This window comes from Guillardia theta (assembly GCF_000315625.1).
Source record: "Guillardia theta CCMP2712 unplaced genomic scaffold GUITHscaffold_77, whole genome shotgun sequence".
Classification (NCBI taxonomy): domain Eukaryota; class Cryptophyceae; order Pyrenomonadales; family Geminigeraceae; genus Guillardia; species Guillardia theta.
In genome coordinates this window covers 411,408-427,501 of record NW_005434597.1, presented here as the reverse complement: position 1 = coordinate 427,501, position 16,094 = coordinate 411,408, and the positions used below count along the sequence as shown (strand labels likewise).

Here is a 16,094-nt window from a genome sequence, read left to right as displayed (position 1 = left end):
GGGGCGGCCTGCCTCGGGAAGGGGCGGCCTGCCTCGGGAAGGGGCGGCCTGCCTCGGGAAGGGGCGGCCTGCCTCGGGAAGGGGCGGCCTCCTAAACCCTAAACCCTAAACCCTAAACCCTAAACCCTAAAACCTAAACCCTAAACCCTAAACCCTAAACCCTAAACCCTAAACCCTAAACCCTAAACCCTAAACCCTAAACCCTAGACCCTAGACCCTAAAACCCTAAACCCTAAACCCTAAAACCCTAAACCCTAAAACCCTAGTAGTAGTAGTAGTAGTTGAGTTTATTAGAATGCTAGGTAGGTTGCATGGCTTGTTATCACCTTGCTCTATTCTAGTCTAACAGGGATCTCGTGACCTGGCAGTTCGGCCCGACTTGGCTGGCCCCTATGGCAGCCGTGCTTCTGCTCTGCTCCCTCCTCTGGTATATACTTCAGTGGTCTTCCCCGGCCTCAGCCAGTGGCGTTTCCTCCGCCGGCCTTGGCCTGGGTCGTCCGTGCTTTACTTGTGTTGCTTCCTCGGCCCCGACACACCTTGGCGGTCTCGGCCGGCCTTCGGCCAGTGAGTGGATGCTGGATGAGGTGGCAAGTGGGTTGTGGATGGGTCCCTGGGACTCACGTCCCTTCCCCCGGGCCTCGGTCCGGACCGGGCCCTAGGGCCCGGCCGGCCTCCGCCCGGCCTCCTCCACCCGCCCCCCTCTCCCCTCCCCCACCGGCTTACCTGCCCTTACCTTCGTTGCTTGCCCCATGTCCACCTCATTTATTTCTTCCTCCTTCCCCCCTTGGGGCCCACAGCTCCGCTCCGCCTCTTGTCCACCTCTAAGACTTGACTCGAGCTTCAAGCACGCGAGAGGCCTGCACCGGCCTCCTCCTCCACGCCCTCGCCCTCCTCAGCCTCCATGTCGACTTCCTCCCTCATCATCAGCCGCAGTCGGTCTTGCTTGTCGACCTTGCCCGTGCAGCTCAACCCATGGTGCTCAGCAAATTTACTGATCGCAAGAAACAAGAGGCTTACAGATCGACTCTCGATGTCATCGCTCTCAGCCTCCTGCTCGAGCGCATCAGTCGCTGCTGCCCTTGGAGAGAAGGCGCTGCCCCTTCTCGCTGCCTTGTTCCCTTGCACCCGTGTCCAGCGCTGCTCGCCGAGGTATGCTCTGAGCTTTTCTTTCAACATGTTTCGCTTCGATCCCAACGTCGGCGTGGCTGCCCAAGCTCCGAGCGTCATGAACTCCACGTTGCCCGGCGAGCAGAAGGTGTCATGCAGCTTGCCAACACTCTTGTCTAGCTCCAGCGAGATCGGCTTGCCAGCTAGCAGCTCCTCCTCTGATGTCTCCAAGAGCATCGTCGAGAGGTCGAGCAACACCTGTTGGTCGACTGGCCCTGACGGTGACGCTGCTTCCATGGTGATCCTGTCGATGTCGCTGAGCTCCAGCCATCCAGCGCCTTGCTGCTGCCCTTGGGGCTCTTGGGCTTGCTCCTCGCTGCTCGGGCTCCTCTCCTCCTCATGCTGAGGGTTGAGCTTAAAACCCACCGCTTCCAGCTTGACTTCCAGGATCCCTTCCAAGTAGAAGGGCATGTCGTCCATCAAGCGTCGAGCCTCTGCCTTGGTCGCCAGGGAGAGAGCTATCAGGCTCCCATCCCAGCTGAGCGTGTCACGATCCTCCTCGACCTCGACGCTGACCAGCTTGAGATTCATTCTTCTTGCTAACTCCAACATGGCTCGCTTGACTCTCGTGATCGATGTGTTACCTCCTCCGCACAGCGCTTCCATCTCCTTCCTCGAGAAGCGGCCTGTGCTCATGCTTGACCTCGACTTGATCTGTACTCTAAAGCTGCTGTGCCTAGCTTGGTCTCTGTCGCGAAGTACCTTCCTCTGCTTGGCGATCTTTCCCCTCGGCACGAAAGTGTCTGCTGTGAGCTCGACTGCAAACGTCTCTCTGAGCTTGGCGTCGTCGCTGATGAGGGTTAGATGTACCCCCTCCATCGCCTCGCTCTCTCTGAACGAGGCCAACGTCTGCTCGCAGCTGGTCAACGTCGGGCATGTTAGTACCCATTCCACTTCTCGCAGCTGCAGAGCTCCAGTGCTTGCTCCAACAGCAACATACGTCTTCGGGCTCGGCCCCTTGCGACCTCTCTGCCCAGGACTCTGCACGAGCATGCCAGCAAGCGGTTGTACCTCTGCGGCTGCAAGAGATTGCGAGACCAGCTGAAATCGATAAATCTGAGCGATCTCGGCCGTCGACATTCCTCCGAGAGCTAAGAGCTGTGATAGCTCGGCAAGGCTCCCTCCCTTGCCCCAAGGTCCTCGCTTGGCTCGAAGCTTGAACGACCGGTCATGTGCAATGCTCACCTCTGTGGCTCGGAACGGTCTGCCGTCTATGCAGTATTCTCTCCTGCCTTCCCATAGCTCCATGGCTGCTTCATTCCGAAGGAAGGAGACGGTGACTGAGATGTCGTCTGCTCGTGCTATCTCAGGTCTGTAAGGTGCTTTCCACATGATGGCCTTGTCGACTCCGTCGACTGAGTCTACCATGAGTCCCAGCTCCATAAGCTTCGTTTTCAACTTTTCTTCTTGTCGAACATACATCGAGGAAATCCCTAGGAGAGTCATGGAGATGAAGGAGGTCCCCTCGGTGCCTTCGGTGCCGATGTATGTCTCGACATTCTGCTTCTTGGCCTCCTCCATCTGTTGAATAAACCATGCTCTCGACTCTGAGCTCCATTCGCTCAGAGAGTCTTCAAACAGGTCGCGTCTCGCCTGCCGACATGTCGAGCGGATGGCTTCAGCGATAGCGTCGGGAGTGCATCCCCCCTCAGCTCTGCAAGCATGAGCTGTCCTACTACCAGGATAACGCTTCATGAAGCTCTTCACTCTCTCAACGAGGTCGGCGGCCTCTTCGACGTGGCCTCCAGAGCGCTCGCCCTGCGTGTATTGGCATGATCTCCGATACAGCAGGTTGCGAACGCTCTCATCATACTGTAGTACCATACTTAGAAAGCTGTTTGAACTGTACAAACCTCTTGCTCGCAGCTTCCTCCGGTGCCCTTGCGCTCTCCCTACGCGCCACAGAGCAGCATGCCTCTGTCAACGGGCCCTAAAACCCTAAACCCTAAACCCTAAACCCTAAACCCTAAACCCTAAACCCTAAACCCTAAACCCAAGACCTGTTGATCGACTGGCCCTGACGGTGACGCTCCTTCCATGGTGATTCTGTCGATGTCGCTGAGCTCCAGCCATCCAGCGCCTTGCTGCTGCCCTTGGGGGTCCTGAGCTTGCTCCTCGCTCTCCTCTTCCTCCTGAGAGCTGACAGTGGGTTTGAAACCTACAGCTTCCTAAACCCTAAATCCTAAACCCTGTCCTACTACCAGGATACCGCTTTGCGAAGCTCTTCACCCTCTCGACGAGGTCGGCGAGAACTGCCAAGTTTCAACTATACCAAGAACTTGCTTCCGGGCCTCTTGGGAAGCTGCTTCTGTTTTAGCGAAGCTTGGTCTCATCAGTGGTAGGCCTCCCGTTGACCACTAACACCCTCTAAAGAAATTTTAAAAATCTTCCCTGACTTTTGAAATATCTCAGATCAGATTTAGGGTCTTTGTTGGCCTTTTCATAGACACCTTCCATGCCAGGGATTTCGGAAAAAGAGGGATTATGAATTACGAGGCATGACGGGGATATAGGGGGGGGTCGGGCGCAAGCAGATGCGAGGAAGGGGGCTGCTGCTCTTGCCACTTGTTGGATCTGTCATCATACTTGTGCGCATTTTCCCGATCATAGTGTTTCAGGTATTCAAACTCTTGCGCGTTTCACAAGGACGGGTCCGGTTTTGACACCTTATGGCTGTAGGATGAACGGCTGACCTTAACTATTGCACAACTCTTGCCAGCATGTGGAAGCCAAGCGGTTGCAAAGGCATGCTACACAAGTGCGCTGACATGCCTAAAGCCCTCGAAGCCACAAGAATCACAAATGTGAGAGCTATGCATTCACATTTTCAGCTGGTATAACCCGATTGTTCTACCAGAAGTCCGAAGTATGATGCTTGCAAATGCTTTGTTGAGAGTGGCTGTTCAGTGGAATGTAACTATGCTATTCGTCGAACGATGAAGCTCTCTTTCGTGACAGGTGAAATGCTCGTTTTGACAGCATATCGTTACTCAGGGTGTTGAACAGGCTGTGCTTACTTTTCAAGACAACCACAATTGAAATCAGATCAACTTATCCAAGGACGTGGTAAATCAGAACACGAGACAGAAGACGCAATTTTTAAGGGACGTGTTTCCAATGAAGTTTTGGTAAGAAATCCAATCAACCAATCTGAACTGAGCAGAAATGTGTATCCTCCCAATGAGAAACTGAATGACTCGCGTTCAAACTCTGGAGAGATGCAATTGAAGATCATTCACAGATCATGGAAACAGAATGGCTCCTCCATTCCTGCATTCCATGCCTGCATTGTTGGAGCAGGATTGTCCGGTTCTGTCATAGCTGAACGATATGCAAGCTGGTTTCGAGACAGGAAAGTGCTCATGGTTGAAAAGAGGAATCATGTTGGTGGGAATTGCTATGACTATACTGATAAAGCAACTGGAATACGAGTTCATAAGTATGGTCCGCACCTCTTCCATACAAATCACAAAGCAGTATGGGATTATATCAACAAAGACGACTTACAGCGAAGAGGAGCAGGTGGATGGATACGGTGGGATCATGAAGTCCTAGCTTCCGTTGAGAACTCACATCAAGGATCGACCTTCGTTCCAGTGCCCATCAACGGAATTAGTCTCAACATTCTGTTCAATTTGAATCTGACAACCGATGAAGAAGTGAAGACGTGGTTAGATTTGCACCGGCCAAGAAAAGAGGATCGTTGTACTCTTTCGAATGAAAAGAGGGAAACCGAGCAGAAAGAATGTCAAAATGCAGAAGATCAGTGTATCTCTCGTGTTGGACAAGATCTCTACAACATTGTTTTCAAAACATACACCGAGAAGCAATGGGGACGGAAGGCTACGGAACTGGGCCCGGAAGTCACAGCTAGGATTCCTGTCCATGGAAATTTTGATTCAAGATATTTCCAAGATCCGTATCAAGCACTTCCACAAAAAGGGTATACGAGATTTGTCGAAGCATTGCTAAATCATTCTTCTATCACTACCATTTTGGGTCTAAACTTTTTCGAAGTGAGGGACATCCTGGAAGATGGAAAGTTTTGTTCTGAGCTGTTTTTTACTGGACCAATTGATGCATTTTTCGACGAGAAACTAGGTAAGCTTGAATACAGATCATTGATGTTTTCTCCAAGAGTCTTCTTCGACGTTGGAGAATCATCGCATGTCCAACCTTCGAGTGTTGTAAATTATCCTTCTCCCGATGTGCCTTGGACTCGAAGTGTAGAATACAAGCAATTTTTGAGACAGAAAAGCAATCACACAATCGTCGTTTATGAACATGGTACAAAGTACGTTGCTGGTCAGAATGAACCTTATTATCCAGTCCCGAATGATCAAAACAGAAGGTTGTTCAAGATGTATCAAGAGTTATCAAAAAGATTGGAATCTTTAAATCAATCAGATGGGAATCGAAAACCTAAAGTGCACTTTGTTGGCAGGCTTGCAAACTATAAGTATTTCAATATGGATGAAGCCATTTTGAATGCTTTGAACCTCTTCGACCATCTTTATGTGAACAGTAAGACGAGGAACCATTTGAGCAATTCTCCTGAGTCAGGACAGCAAAAGTTACAGAACGAGATCAAAACCGTCGGGGGGACGAACGGCTTGCATTGGAAGCACCCCTTCCAGTCCATGGTTCTGGGTCAGGCAAGGGTCAAAGCTAAGTTGATCCGAACACTTTCCCCTCCAGAAAGTGGAATTTCTCTTGTGGTTGAGAATGGAATAATCGTTGATGTCAAGGATGGAGAAGGTTTCATTCATTACATGAGAAAGGCTCAATATCTTTACTTCTTTAAGGTGTTGCTACAACATTATTCTCACGTGCTTCCTAAGCAGTTCTACATTAATATCAATCTGTCTGATCATCCCAAGGAAGGATATCTGAACTTTTGCAGATTAAAGGGCTATTCTGCACAATTCTTGATTCCAAATTCTAGATTTGTTCTAGATGAGGTCATGTCTGGATTTAATGAGTACGAAAATTACGGTCATTCATCCAAGTCTGTGCAAGCTGAGCAAATCAAGAAAAGGATCAATGTTTACACTTACAGTCAAGCAGTCCAGAAGCTGAGAGCAATGGATGTTGTCCCATTTGAGAACAAGATTCCCAAGATTTACACTTCAACTATCCCACATCCTGCGAAGGTCGATTATTTTCATTATGCGGTTGACAACACAGATGTCTGTTCTGGATACGTTTTCACAGGACCGCCATTCGGGCTCGTCAGTCTACGCCAAGACGTATATTTCCGCCTGAAGGAAAAAGGGATGGCAGGCGATACTGTGAAACACAATTTTACGGAGCATCTCAGATACAAGTATCTGCTTTACAATGATGGGAACTCCTTGTCCGACAGAACTCGGATCTTGCTTCCCATCCATGCTGTGATGATTCGCCGGTAATTCATTGCCTTTTTGTTCCTGTGCAAACTCACAAATCGTGGCATGCAGGCGTGGTTCGGCATACGAAGAATTTTACACCTACAAACTAAAAGAAAATACTCACTTCGTCAGCTATCAAGATACGACAGAATTGAAGCAAATTGTGATTCGTTTAGAATCGTTTCCCCATCTGAGCAAGAAAATCATCCAAGAGAACAACGCCTTTGTTGATGAACAGCTGACTTTTGAAAATGTTTTAGAGTATACTGCACATCTTCTACATGAGCTACTTGTAACCTAATAAATGAATCTGGCCACCTACGAAGGAAGGCTTAGTACAAGCAAACAATCTGCAAAGGGTGATCGTTTTCATTATGACAGAACCACTGTTGATTTGATACTTGTTGAAATCTAATATTCGAAGTGACGTGAATGTTAACGTCACGTGGGATGTACTAGTCGTTTATGTAGGATCCATCACACGCATTCTAGCTGCGCTCAACGACGTCCGATATTTTACTTCGACTGCTGGACACTTCGACGTGCACCATTTGAAACACAATAGAAGCAAACAGCACTGATCCATTGATCTTTCTTTTGTCGATCTTTCTTTTGTCGATATTATCACTGAACAAAAATAAAGCCTGCTTTGTTGTCATAGTTCGTATTTTGCAAAAATGTGTGTCAATTGTACTCATTTGCTTATGATGCAATTGTGCATGAATGCTCTGATCATTGTATATCATGTGTTTATGTTGTGATCACATTTGTATTGTAATCATTTATATAGTTCGATTGTTTGTGTACGTTATCATCTTGCATGAACATTGCAATCATGTACATGATGGGAATATTTTGTGTTCAGTAATTATGCCTATACTGTGTCACGTGTACGTCGGGTACACATGTATATGGCGTGATAATATGAACATTCTGTAATCAACGGGTACTTTGTTATCATTTGTGTGTGGCATTAAGATATGCATAGTGTCATCATATGCACCTGCTTCTTCACGCTCCAACCTTTCCTCCAAACCTCTCCATCGCACAGCTACATCATGAGAGAGTTTGTGGGTTTCTCACACCCCACCCTCAAGATTTCACAACAAAAATACCCCTACCCCTACATACCTCACCCATGACCCACCCTGACTGAGGTCCGAGCATGTTACTAAACCACCCCCTGCACCCCCTGCACCCCCTGTACCCACGAACCATTCCTCACTGGTGCATGAAGTCATGGTAGACCGGAAAGTGGAGAGACAGGCTTGCAGACAGACACGGGAGGTAGAGGATGCTTCTGAATCATAGCAAGAGGGTGTTTGCTTGACTGATATCGATAGAACATGCTTCCAAACTCGCCATGCGTGGAGATTCACGAAGTCGAAAGCAATGGAAAGATTCATGGTGACCGAAGAAGGTTTTTCGTTAATTGTTATCTTTACTTCACCGAACCTCTCTTGCTTTTCAGATATGTTTGGCCAGATGGATTGATCTGGGAAGGGGATGTTTGCGAGGAAAAATTATGTGGAAGGGGCATGTTGCGCTATCCAGATGGCTTGATGTATGGTATTGAAGTACTGAAGCTGTTTCTGAGCTTCGATCAGTACTGAAGGAGAGTTTATCGATGGCGAGATTTTCGGTCAGGGAACTTTGAAATGGCCGGATGGGTCATCGTATTCTGGTAATGAAACTCATCTATCAAAGCAAAGTTCGACATAATTTGAACTTGATCAAGGGGGACTGGTCGCAAACAGGAGGCATGGCTATGGAGTCTATAAATGGAAGGACGGAACAATCTACAAAGGAGAATATGTGAATGATCTTCGTGAAGGTAATGCTGGTGAAGTTTTGGCCTATCTAGTAACTTTTTCACAGGGGAAGGATTCTATCGAAGCTGCGGATTCCAGTACTTGGGTAGTTGGCGTGAGGACAAGATGCATGGCGAGGTAATTTTCCACGACGGAGCAACAAGAAAGCAAAGTGACCTGTCTGGATGCTAGGGGACATACGAATGCCAGAGTGAAGATCGTGTGCTTTTCCGGATTTTCAAAGGAAAATTTGAGAAGAACTTTCCAACCTCCGGTACATTGACAACGAAATGCGGTACGACCTTCGAAGTCATATACGATGGAAAGACACACGTCACAGGATGTCCATGGTGAGTGAGAATGGCTACCTGCACAAGCAAGAAAGCTAGCGTTTTCTTTTGAGAATTTGATTTTAATTTATTGTGAAGTTGTCCCTGACGCAGGTTATGGAAATCCACAAGGTACAAACGAATCTGAGAAGAGAGTCTTGTCAGTATTCACATTCTTGAATATCTTGACAAACCATTCCAGTGAAGAAGACACCAACATTACAAAAGAATTATCAGAAACAAGCGAGGAATATAAGATGGTGTCTGATTTGTTTTACCTTTCTCTCCAGAAAATGTTGTAAGTTTCCTTTTATTTTAATTGCGATGCTTACCTTCAGCCTAGCCCACACATACAAAAGATTGAGCGAGTGCAAAACACTGGCTTGCGAAATCTTTTCTTGGTTCAGGTTTTCGTTTTTTACTTTCAAGCATGTTTTTGCCGTTTGACAAGATTTGGCGCAGAGAGATCGCATCAAGTGTGAGATCGAGAAGAGAGGGCTGGAGTGGGTTCCAGGAGCAATGGAGCGATGGGCTTTTCATGGCACTACATCTCAGTGCATGTGAGTAATTCCTCACAAGTTGACGGAAACCTCAAAATATGCAGGGACGAAGATCCAAGCACAGCCATCATGAATGAAGGATTTCTGGTCACACTAGCAGGTGCTACTCTTAACTGTGATAAGAGTACATTGATCTATTTGCCATCCGGTATGCACAGGATCAAAAAATGGAGCATCCTACGGGGCTGGAGCGTACTTTGCAAGAGATTCGAAGTAATCTTTCGACGTTTTGCATCATTGCAACTCAAATTATCCATTTCTCACAGATATTCTCTCAACTATTCACGACCAAACTTATCCGGTGACTGTTGTATGTTTCTCGCACGGGTACACAAAATTCAAGCATGCGCATGAACAAACATTGTTTTAATGGCGATGTGTTCACAGATCATCACCGGCCGCTACACGAAGGGAGATTCCTTCATGCGGGCACCTCCGATCGACCCTAGCGGTATAAGCTTCATCCTCCCTCCTCAAATCTTAGGGATCCGCTGATGTCGCTTGATGAGTTAGGAGGACCAGGCCAACACTTTCATAGTCTCGTGAATAGCTTGCACGACCCGTCAATCTTTGTGATTCCGGTCTGAACGCCACAATATCTACACTCCATTGGGATCTCTGACCAACATTGCCAGCATGGTGCCAGCGCTTATCCTGCCTACAAGATCACATTCTCCTTCTCGCCGTCGAAGAGAAAGGCTGACGAAGAGAAAGGCTGCACACAATGTTCGGTATGAAGCGTTGATTGGAGCCAGTTTTCACTGATTGAATCCTCGCGACAGACCAACAAGACCGCACGGATATTGAATTTCTGATGAGTTACCACATCTCATGAGTAGTGCTAGAAACAACACAGAATAGCGCTTTATGCCGGAAAATGTGACCTAATTGTACACAAAATTGAGCATTGATTAGTTTGAAAATATCAAGGTTGAAGTGGACGAGTCTGACTGAATCAATTGATGGATGAAATAAAGACTTGTTTTCTAATAAAAAATTCAAAGACATGCCTTGCTCAGCATTCGTTACACATCTTTCATCGTGTTTTGGCAAAGAGACCATCGAAAAACGTTTTACGATTTTGTCAAGGGGACAGAGCATTGTGTTCGCAGCATGAGAGTTTGTCGAGGAATCCTCGAGTCCAGCAAGATATTGATGCTTTACGAAGGGTCAAGATGCCGAAAACAAATGCATTGCAGGATGATTCGGATTGATCTCCTCGTAAACCAGGGCGACAGTTGCCATGGCGTCCTTGGTGAGCCTCCAGAGGTAGATCAGTCCCGGCCCGCCCCACCATTAAGAACCAAGAAACAAAAAGGCAGCAATTAACATCATGATTCATCCTCGCATTGACAAGGCAAGTACCTAAAATGAGATTATAATCTATATTAAATCATTGTAATTCATTTTGGAATTGTTCGAAATGCAGATAACAAGGTTTTAAATACCAATGTTAAGAGTACATGCATAGGTTTGAGTAATATATTATTAGAATATATTATTATATGATGTACCGCGTAATATTATATGAGGTCAAAATAAAACCATGAAATTATACCAGCTGACACTTATAAAATCCCGCGGAGGCTGGAACGACAGCTGAACATGGCAGCAGAATGACGGTTAGGGCGATCGATGTCGAGATGATAGTCAAGGAAAAATTGAATGGTAGGAGTGCGCCAAGGTGAATTTCAGAACGTTGGAGGCATGAGAGATGGTCGAGGGATTGATACGACTGAAAAGATCATCTTGATTGATATCTGGGGAAAGATACACATTTGTCCTCTAGAAGTTGAAAGAAGAAGATGAGAGAATGAAAGGCAGGCACAGCTAGTTTTTCCCATTTAAATTGATTGGTCTATGATGCTTAACCAAAGCAAGTCTTAGAAGTTGTATGGACAGTACAGCAACTGCGTCAAGTGGTTGGGTTTCTGGAAAGGAGCCCAACATGGTGGCAATCAAGATCTCGTTTCGTAGATCAATGGTCTGCCTTGATTTTGGCCCCAGTCTGTTTTTTCTTTTTTCTTTTCACTTGTGCTTATCAACTTGAAAAAGAATTCGTCTCGCGATGTAAAGAATAGTCAGTTGGTCTGATTTGGTTTGTTTGTGCCGTTGGTAATGATTTTATATTTTTTGGGCAGTCTTATTGGAGCGAATTCTCATACCTGGGAAACGTTGGAGATGATATAGATCTACATGATCACCACGGCTGTGTGTTCCAAACTTGCAAACGATGCATGCGCATGAGTTCAAGCTGGGAAGTCCAACTCACTCTGGATTTTTCTTGCATGAGGGGTTGACCTCTGAAAGTATTCATCCTCTTTTCAACATAGCGAGTCCCGAAAGAAATCCTGAAAGCTACGGAGGGCATAGGCGATCTTCTGCTCAAGATTCGCCCATGGCAGGCACCTCGCGAGCCCATCATCCGTCAACCAATGGCCACAGACCAAACGGCAACCGTGCAAACCATTCCAACCCAGATCAACACAATGTGAAATCAGCGAAGCAGAGCAAGCAGCAGAGTTACTATGAATTCCTTGGTCTGGAACAGACATGCACAGGTGAGCCTTCGTTGTGTTTTCGAGTCGTTCACGCGAGATGGTAGATGCGGAAATTAAGAAAGCATATAAGAAGCTTGCCGTCAAGCTACATCCAGACAAAAACCTTGACGATCCTTCTGCACAAGACAAATTCGCATATCTGAATGAAGCTTATTCGGTCTCATCGCCCATTGCTTGCGATGTGCATGACTGGAAACAGGTGCTGACAGACCCGATCAAACGAATTGACTATGACAAGGAGTTGGCTGGCGGCAATGTTGGGTATGGAGCTTTCGGCAGGTATCTCAGACTCACTCTGAATTGTTTACTAGGTGGGGTTGGAATCAGGAGGCTGCTAAGGAAAGGGCGCGTAACTATCATTGGAATGGAGACGACATGTTGTTTAATTTGGGTGATAGCATAACGAGTGCGATGACAAAAAGTCTAAAGCTTGCTTTCATCAGGGGCCCAACTGCATCGTGCACGAAGAGGTCCCTCAAGTAAGTTTAGCAACAAGACCGTGCTTGCAAGGAATCTGATTATGTCACAGCTGCGCAACGGATAAAAGAAGCTTTGTCTTGCTGGAGATGCTCTTGCCTGTCCTCTTCCATCTAATCAAAGTGGCCTCTTCTTTGCAACCTTTGGGTCTCAACTTCTTGTCTACATGGAAAAACGTTTTGTATAAGTTTGCGGACAGTTGAAAAGAACACGCGTAGTAACGGCCTAAACTCATAAATTCAGAGCTTGGTGAACTAATTTCTGTTTGATGGTTGCGTTTTCTACTTGTATCCTTTTGGACCTCATCAGCTCCTCGCCTCCATGAACTCCGTCCTCCCATCCTTGTCTCGCCTCCCCGCCAACAGCATTTCCTCCTTCGCGTTTCCATTCCCCCCCACTCCCCCCTCAGAGTATCTATTAACAAAGAAGGAGAGACAGCAACGCTATGCCCCTTTATATGTCGACGGCAATGCGAGGGGGGCAATGCCGGTGGTGTCAAAACATATGCCAGCACCAGCCGAGAGATGAAAGATGAAGTAGAGACCAAGTGATCAACGTTAGGATACTTGAGAGACGGAGAGATGATCTTGTTTCTCACATTCATAAAGTACGATTCCTTTTGTATGATCTACAACTGAGATGGAGAGCATTATTTCCTCTTGACATTTCCTCCGCGAGTTAAAAACAAAAGGAAACTGATGAGTTTTGAAAAAAAAAAGATGTTACTTTAAATCATTGGGAACACTGATGAGTTTGCAAGGCGAGAAAAGAATTCTTCTTGGGATGAAGTTCCAAGAATTGTTCCAATGCGCCTGGACAGCATCAAGATTTTGGATTATTTTTATTGTTGTTGTCTCCGTCCCCACGGCTTCAAGCGAAGGCAGCACTCCAGCGGGAGGTCTCTTCAATGGAGCATGGGGTATTGGCGGCAAGACACGTGAGATTCCGCCAGCGTCTGTGACGCCAGAGATTGAGCACGGTACATGTGGATAACCTTGCTTGCCATGCTTTCATGAGATGCTGTCATGCACAGATGTTCATGGCAAAGATGAAGATCATCGCTGGTACGACACCGTACGAGACGTGTTCAGCCGCATAGAGACGCCAGGTGAGGAGGCGGAGCGCGTGAATGCGGCTGAATGCTCATTAAAGGCATCACGTGGAACCTGAAGCCCAAGCGAACCATCCTCAAGATCCGAAAGCGGTTCTGCTGTACTGGCGCTGCTGACATGGCTTAACCGTCAGCAACAGCCTCTATCCACTCGGCATCACTCGGCTGACGCTTGGGGCTGATTTCGACCCGATGCTGGGGTCATGGAGGTGAGTCGCGGGAGGGAGCAGCTGATGGCTGACTGAAGGCGAAGCGTGAAGACAAGCTGGAGGGACCTGGTGATCGGGGGCAACATCAACATCCAAGGATCGGAGATTGCCATCACCAAAGATTTTAACGTGAGCAACTGCGAGTGAGTGAGCAGCCTAAGACCTCAGCAGGTCGACGAGCGAACCTCCTTGTGGCTCAAGGCTGGGTTCGATTGGCAGACCAAGAAAAGCATGATCGGCTTCAAGATCAGGCCCAACCCTGGCTTGTCCGCAAGGATGTACAGCGAGAGCGGGCCCATGCTCCAGATGCGGAAGCGAGTGCCTCTGCACGAGAACTTCCATGTCGAGTTCGACTCGGTGAGTGTCAGCTACTTCTCCTCGCTTGTGACGCGGCATACTTCAGAGTCTGCAGCTCCCCGACGCTGCTTACACGTCTACCAGCGGTGGGAAGCTCAGCCTCGGCCTGGGAGACTTCAAGGTGGACATGCGGGAGCTGAATGCTGTAATCGAACTATGAGGTTATGAAGGGGATGAACACTTGAAACTCTCCTACATGCCAACACTGAGTGAAGGACCGTTGAGAGAGGGTCAGAGGGCAAATGCAAACTAAACGATAGGGCTAGCGGACAACCATTGCTGCATGCTCCTGAAACATGCAAATCATCCAGAACTAACAGGATACCGACACGTCGCATGTGCAGCAGTGCCGTGCTGCTGCTCCTGCTAAAACGAAATATATGGCAAGACTAGCCGATAACATATACGGCATCCCTGTAGATTAGCACATAACTGACAATATTGTACGCCTCTTCCATGCTTGTTTGTAGATCCACAGGCGAAGGCATTGCTCTTTCTGCGAAAACGCTTTGTCTGCGAAAATTCACCCTCCTCTCACTATCTTGATCTCCCTCCTTTGTTCTTTCATTACGCATCCACACCTTGAACCCTCTCTTATCAACTCCCTCCCTCCCTCCCTCCCTCCCTCCCTCCCTCCCTCCCCTTCCCTCCCTCCCTTCCTCCCTCCCCCTCGCTCTCCCTCCTCCCACACTGAAATCCCAGCAAGGGCGTAACGGCATGACACCGATGCTTCGATTACGGGTACATTTGAAGTCTTTGACAGGGGTAGTGCTGGTACAGGGTTATGCCTTCCGACTTGCGAGAAGGCAGGATGAGAAGGGGAGGAGGGAAGAGAGGAGGAGGAAGGGGAGGAGGAGGAGGTGCAGGAGGAGGAGAGGAAGGAGGATGAAGGAATGGCATCAGGAGTGGGAGGATTGAATGTATCATCAATGCTTGAAATCTGAAAATGATTTGAAAAGGGAGAAAATGACGGAGTTGGATTTTATTAGGACGGGTCTGTACAAGCATTGCTAACTCTTGAGATTTTTCATATATAACATTCCATTTTTTCATTGTCACCAAATCACATTCTCCCATTCCACAACACCTGATTTTCACTTGCAGACGAGGATCGAACGGGAATCCAGCCAGCATTGTCAGCTCCGAGGATAGGCTTGTGTGAGGGACGCGTCCGAGTGTAGCGAGGAATCAAAGGAAGACCCATGCGGTGTCGGAGGTCGTCTGGCATTCTTGGCTGGTCCGATAGGTGACAAGAGGGAGAGCCTGGTCTCTTCGGCCATGTCTTTCATCCCAGAGCCTCCTCGCCTCGGGCCCAACATCGCAAACATCACAGCGCATGGGGTGATTCCTGTTCTCATCCCCCCCCGCCCTGTCGCCCATGCGCTGCCAGAGGTGATGGTGATGACGACGAGCTCTGTAACCTCCACGCAGAGCGGAGGGACACAGGCAGCAAGGACAAGGAAGGAGCTGCCTGAGTCGATCAGCTTTGAAGGATGCGGAGCAGCAGTGAGTTTTCACCTGGGAGTTTACGAGGCCGTTTGTCGCCTCTACGGCAGGGACACGCTGCAGCATCGAAGAATCAGGTACGTTGGAACCTCTTCGGGCGCCATCGCTGCTCTAGTCGCCGCACTGGGGCTGGAGGCGGAGCCGTGGATGCGACGGATGGCTCACCTGTGGGAGCCCATGGGCCAGTGCTGCTTCGGTCTGCTGCAAGTGGACAAGTACGTGGAGCTCGCTCTCGATGAGATCCTGGAGAGCTTCGGCAAGAATGCCTACATGCACCTCAGAGACAGGCTCTTCGTCTCTGTCACAAAATTCTTCAGCAGAAACACGATGATTAGCATGTGGGAATCCAACAATCACGTGAAAGATGTCATCTTAGCGTCTTGTTTCATCCCGGTCGCAATGCTCCGACCAGTTCGAATCGGTTCTTTCTTTGTGATTGATGGCGGATTTTCTCTCAACTGCCCGAGATTAAATCCCAAGACGTGTTTGGTTTCTCCCACCAGGTTTTTTCATTCTTAAGCTCCTTGTCTGCCCTCCTCTGATTGAAAATCGTCTGATCAGGACGCCGGGCTCCGATGTCAAGCCCAAAGTGAAGGCGAGATTTCGGTTCGCTCAA

At 48.1% G+C, this 16,094-nt stretch overlaps 7 protein-coding genes across 7 annotated transcripts; 6 read left to right on the top strand and 1 right to left on the bottom strand.

Moving 5' to 3' along the window:
- Positions 1–840: 840 nt before the first annotated feature.
- Positions 841–2,991, bottom strand: GUITHDRAFT_114726 (hypothetical protein; the record flags this gene model as incomplete). The annotated part of the gene is made up of 1 exon (XM_005826214.1): positions 841–2,991. The coding sequence occupies one exon, from the start codon at positions 2,989–2,991 to the stop codon at positions 841–843; it is 2,151 nt and encodes a 716-aa protein (XP_005826271.1).
- Positions 2,992–4,385: 1,394 nt separating this feature from the next.
- Positions 4,386–5,839, top strand: GUITHDRAFT_158438 (hypothetical protein; the record flags this gene model as incomplete). Its single annotated transcript, XM_005826213.1, has 2 exons — positions 4,386–5,691; positions 5,805–5,839. The coding sequence occupies 2 exons, from the start codon at positions 4,386–4,388 to the stop codon at positions 5,837–5,839; spliced, it is 1,341 nt and encodes a 446-aa protein (XP_005826270.1).
- Positions 5,840–6,206: 367 nt separating this feature from the next.
- Positions 6,207–6,900, top strand: GUITHDRAFT_154504 (hypothetical protein; the record flags this gene model as incomplete). Its single annotated transcript, XM_005826212.1, has 2 exons — positions 6,207–6,574; positions 6,627–6,900. Coding segments are annotated over exons 1-2 (550 nt in total), but the record flags the coding sequence as incomplete, so codon positions are not given.
- A 1,126-nt stretch (positions 6,901–8,026) lies between these two features.
- On the top strand, positions 8,027–8,506 carry GUITHDRAFT_61336 (hypothetical protein; the record flags this gene model as incomplete). Its single annotated transcript, XM_005826211.1, has 4 exons — positions 8,027–8,121; positions 8,165–8,241; positions 8,296–8,400; positions 8,442–8,506. Coding segments are annotated over 4 exons (342 nt in total), but the record flags the coding sequence as incomplete, so codon positions are not given.
- A 2,890-nt stretch (positions 8,507–11,396) lies between these two features.
- On the top strand, positions 11,397–12,551 carry GUITHDRAFT_165025 (hypothetical protein). The gene is made up of 6 exons (XM_005826210.1): positions 11,397–11,818; positions 11,863–11,975; positions 12,018–12,079; positions 12,130–12,209; positions 12,262–12,297; positions 12,348–12,551. The coding sequence occupies exons 1-6, from the start codon at positions 11,491–11,493 to the stop codon at positions 12,410–12,412; spliced, it is 684 nt and encodes a 227-aa protein (XP_005826267.1). The 5' UTR covers positions 11,397–11,490; the 3' UTR covers positions 12,413–12,551.
- A 491-nt stretch (positions 12,552–13,042) lies between these two features.
- On the top strand, positions 13,043–14,132 carry GUITHDRAFT_143685 (hypothetical protein; the record flags this gene model as incomplete). The annotated part of the gene is made up of 7 exons (XM_005826209.1): positions 13,043–13,274; positions 13,329–13,403; positions 13,448–13,499; positions 13,547–13,615; positions 13,654–13,744; positions 13,787–13,972; positions 14,028–14,132. The coding sequence occupies 7 exons, from the start codon at positions 13,043–13,045 to the stop codon at positions 14,130–14,132; spliced, it is 810 nt and encodes a 269-aa protein (XP_005826266.1).
- A 942-nt stretch (positions 14,133–15,074) lies between these two features.
- On the top strand, positions 15,075–15,997 carry GUITHDRAFT_165024 (hypothetical protein; the record flags this gene model as incomplete). The annotated part of the gene is made up of 1 exon (XM_005826208.1): positions 15,075–15,997. Exon 1 carries the CDS (start codon positions 15,251–15,253, stop codon positions 15,995–15,997), a length of 747 nt encoding a protein of 248 aa, XP_005826265.1. The 5' UTR covers positions 15,075–15,250.
- Between the last annotated feature and the right edge of the window lie 97 nt (positions 15,998–16,094).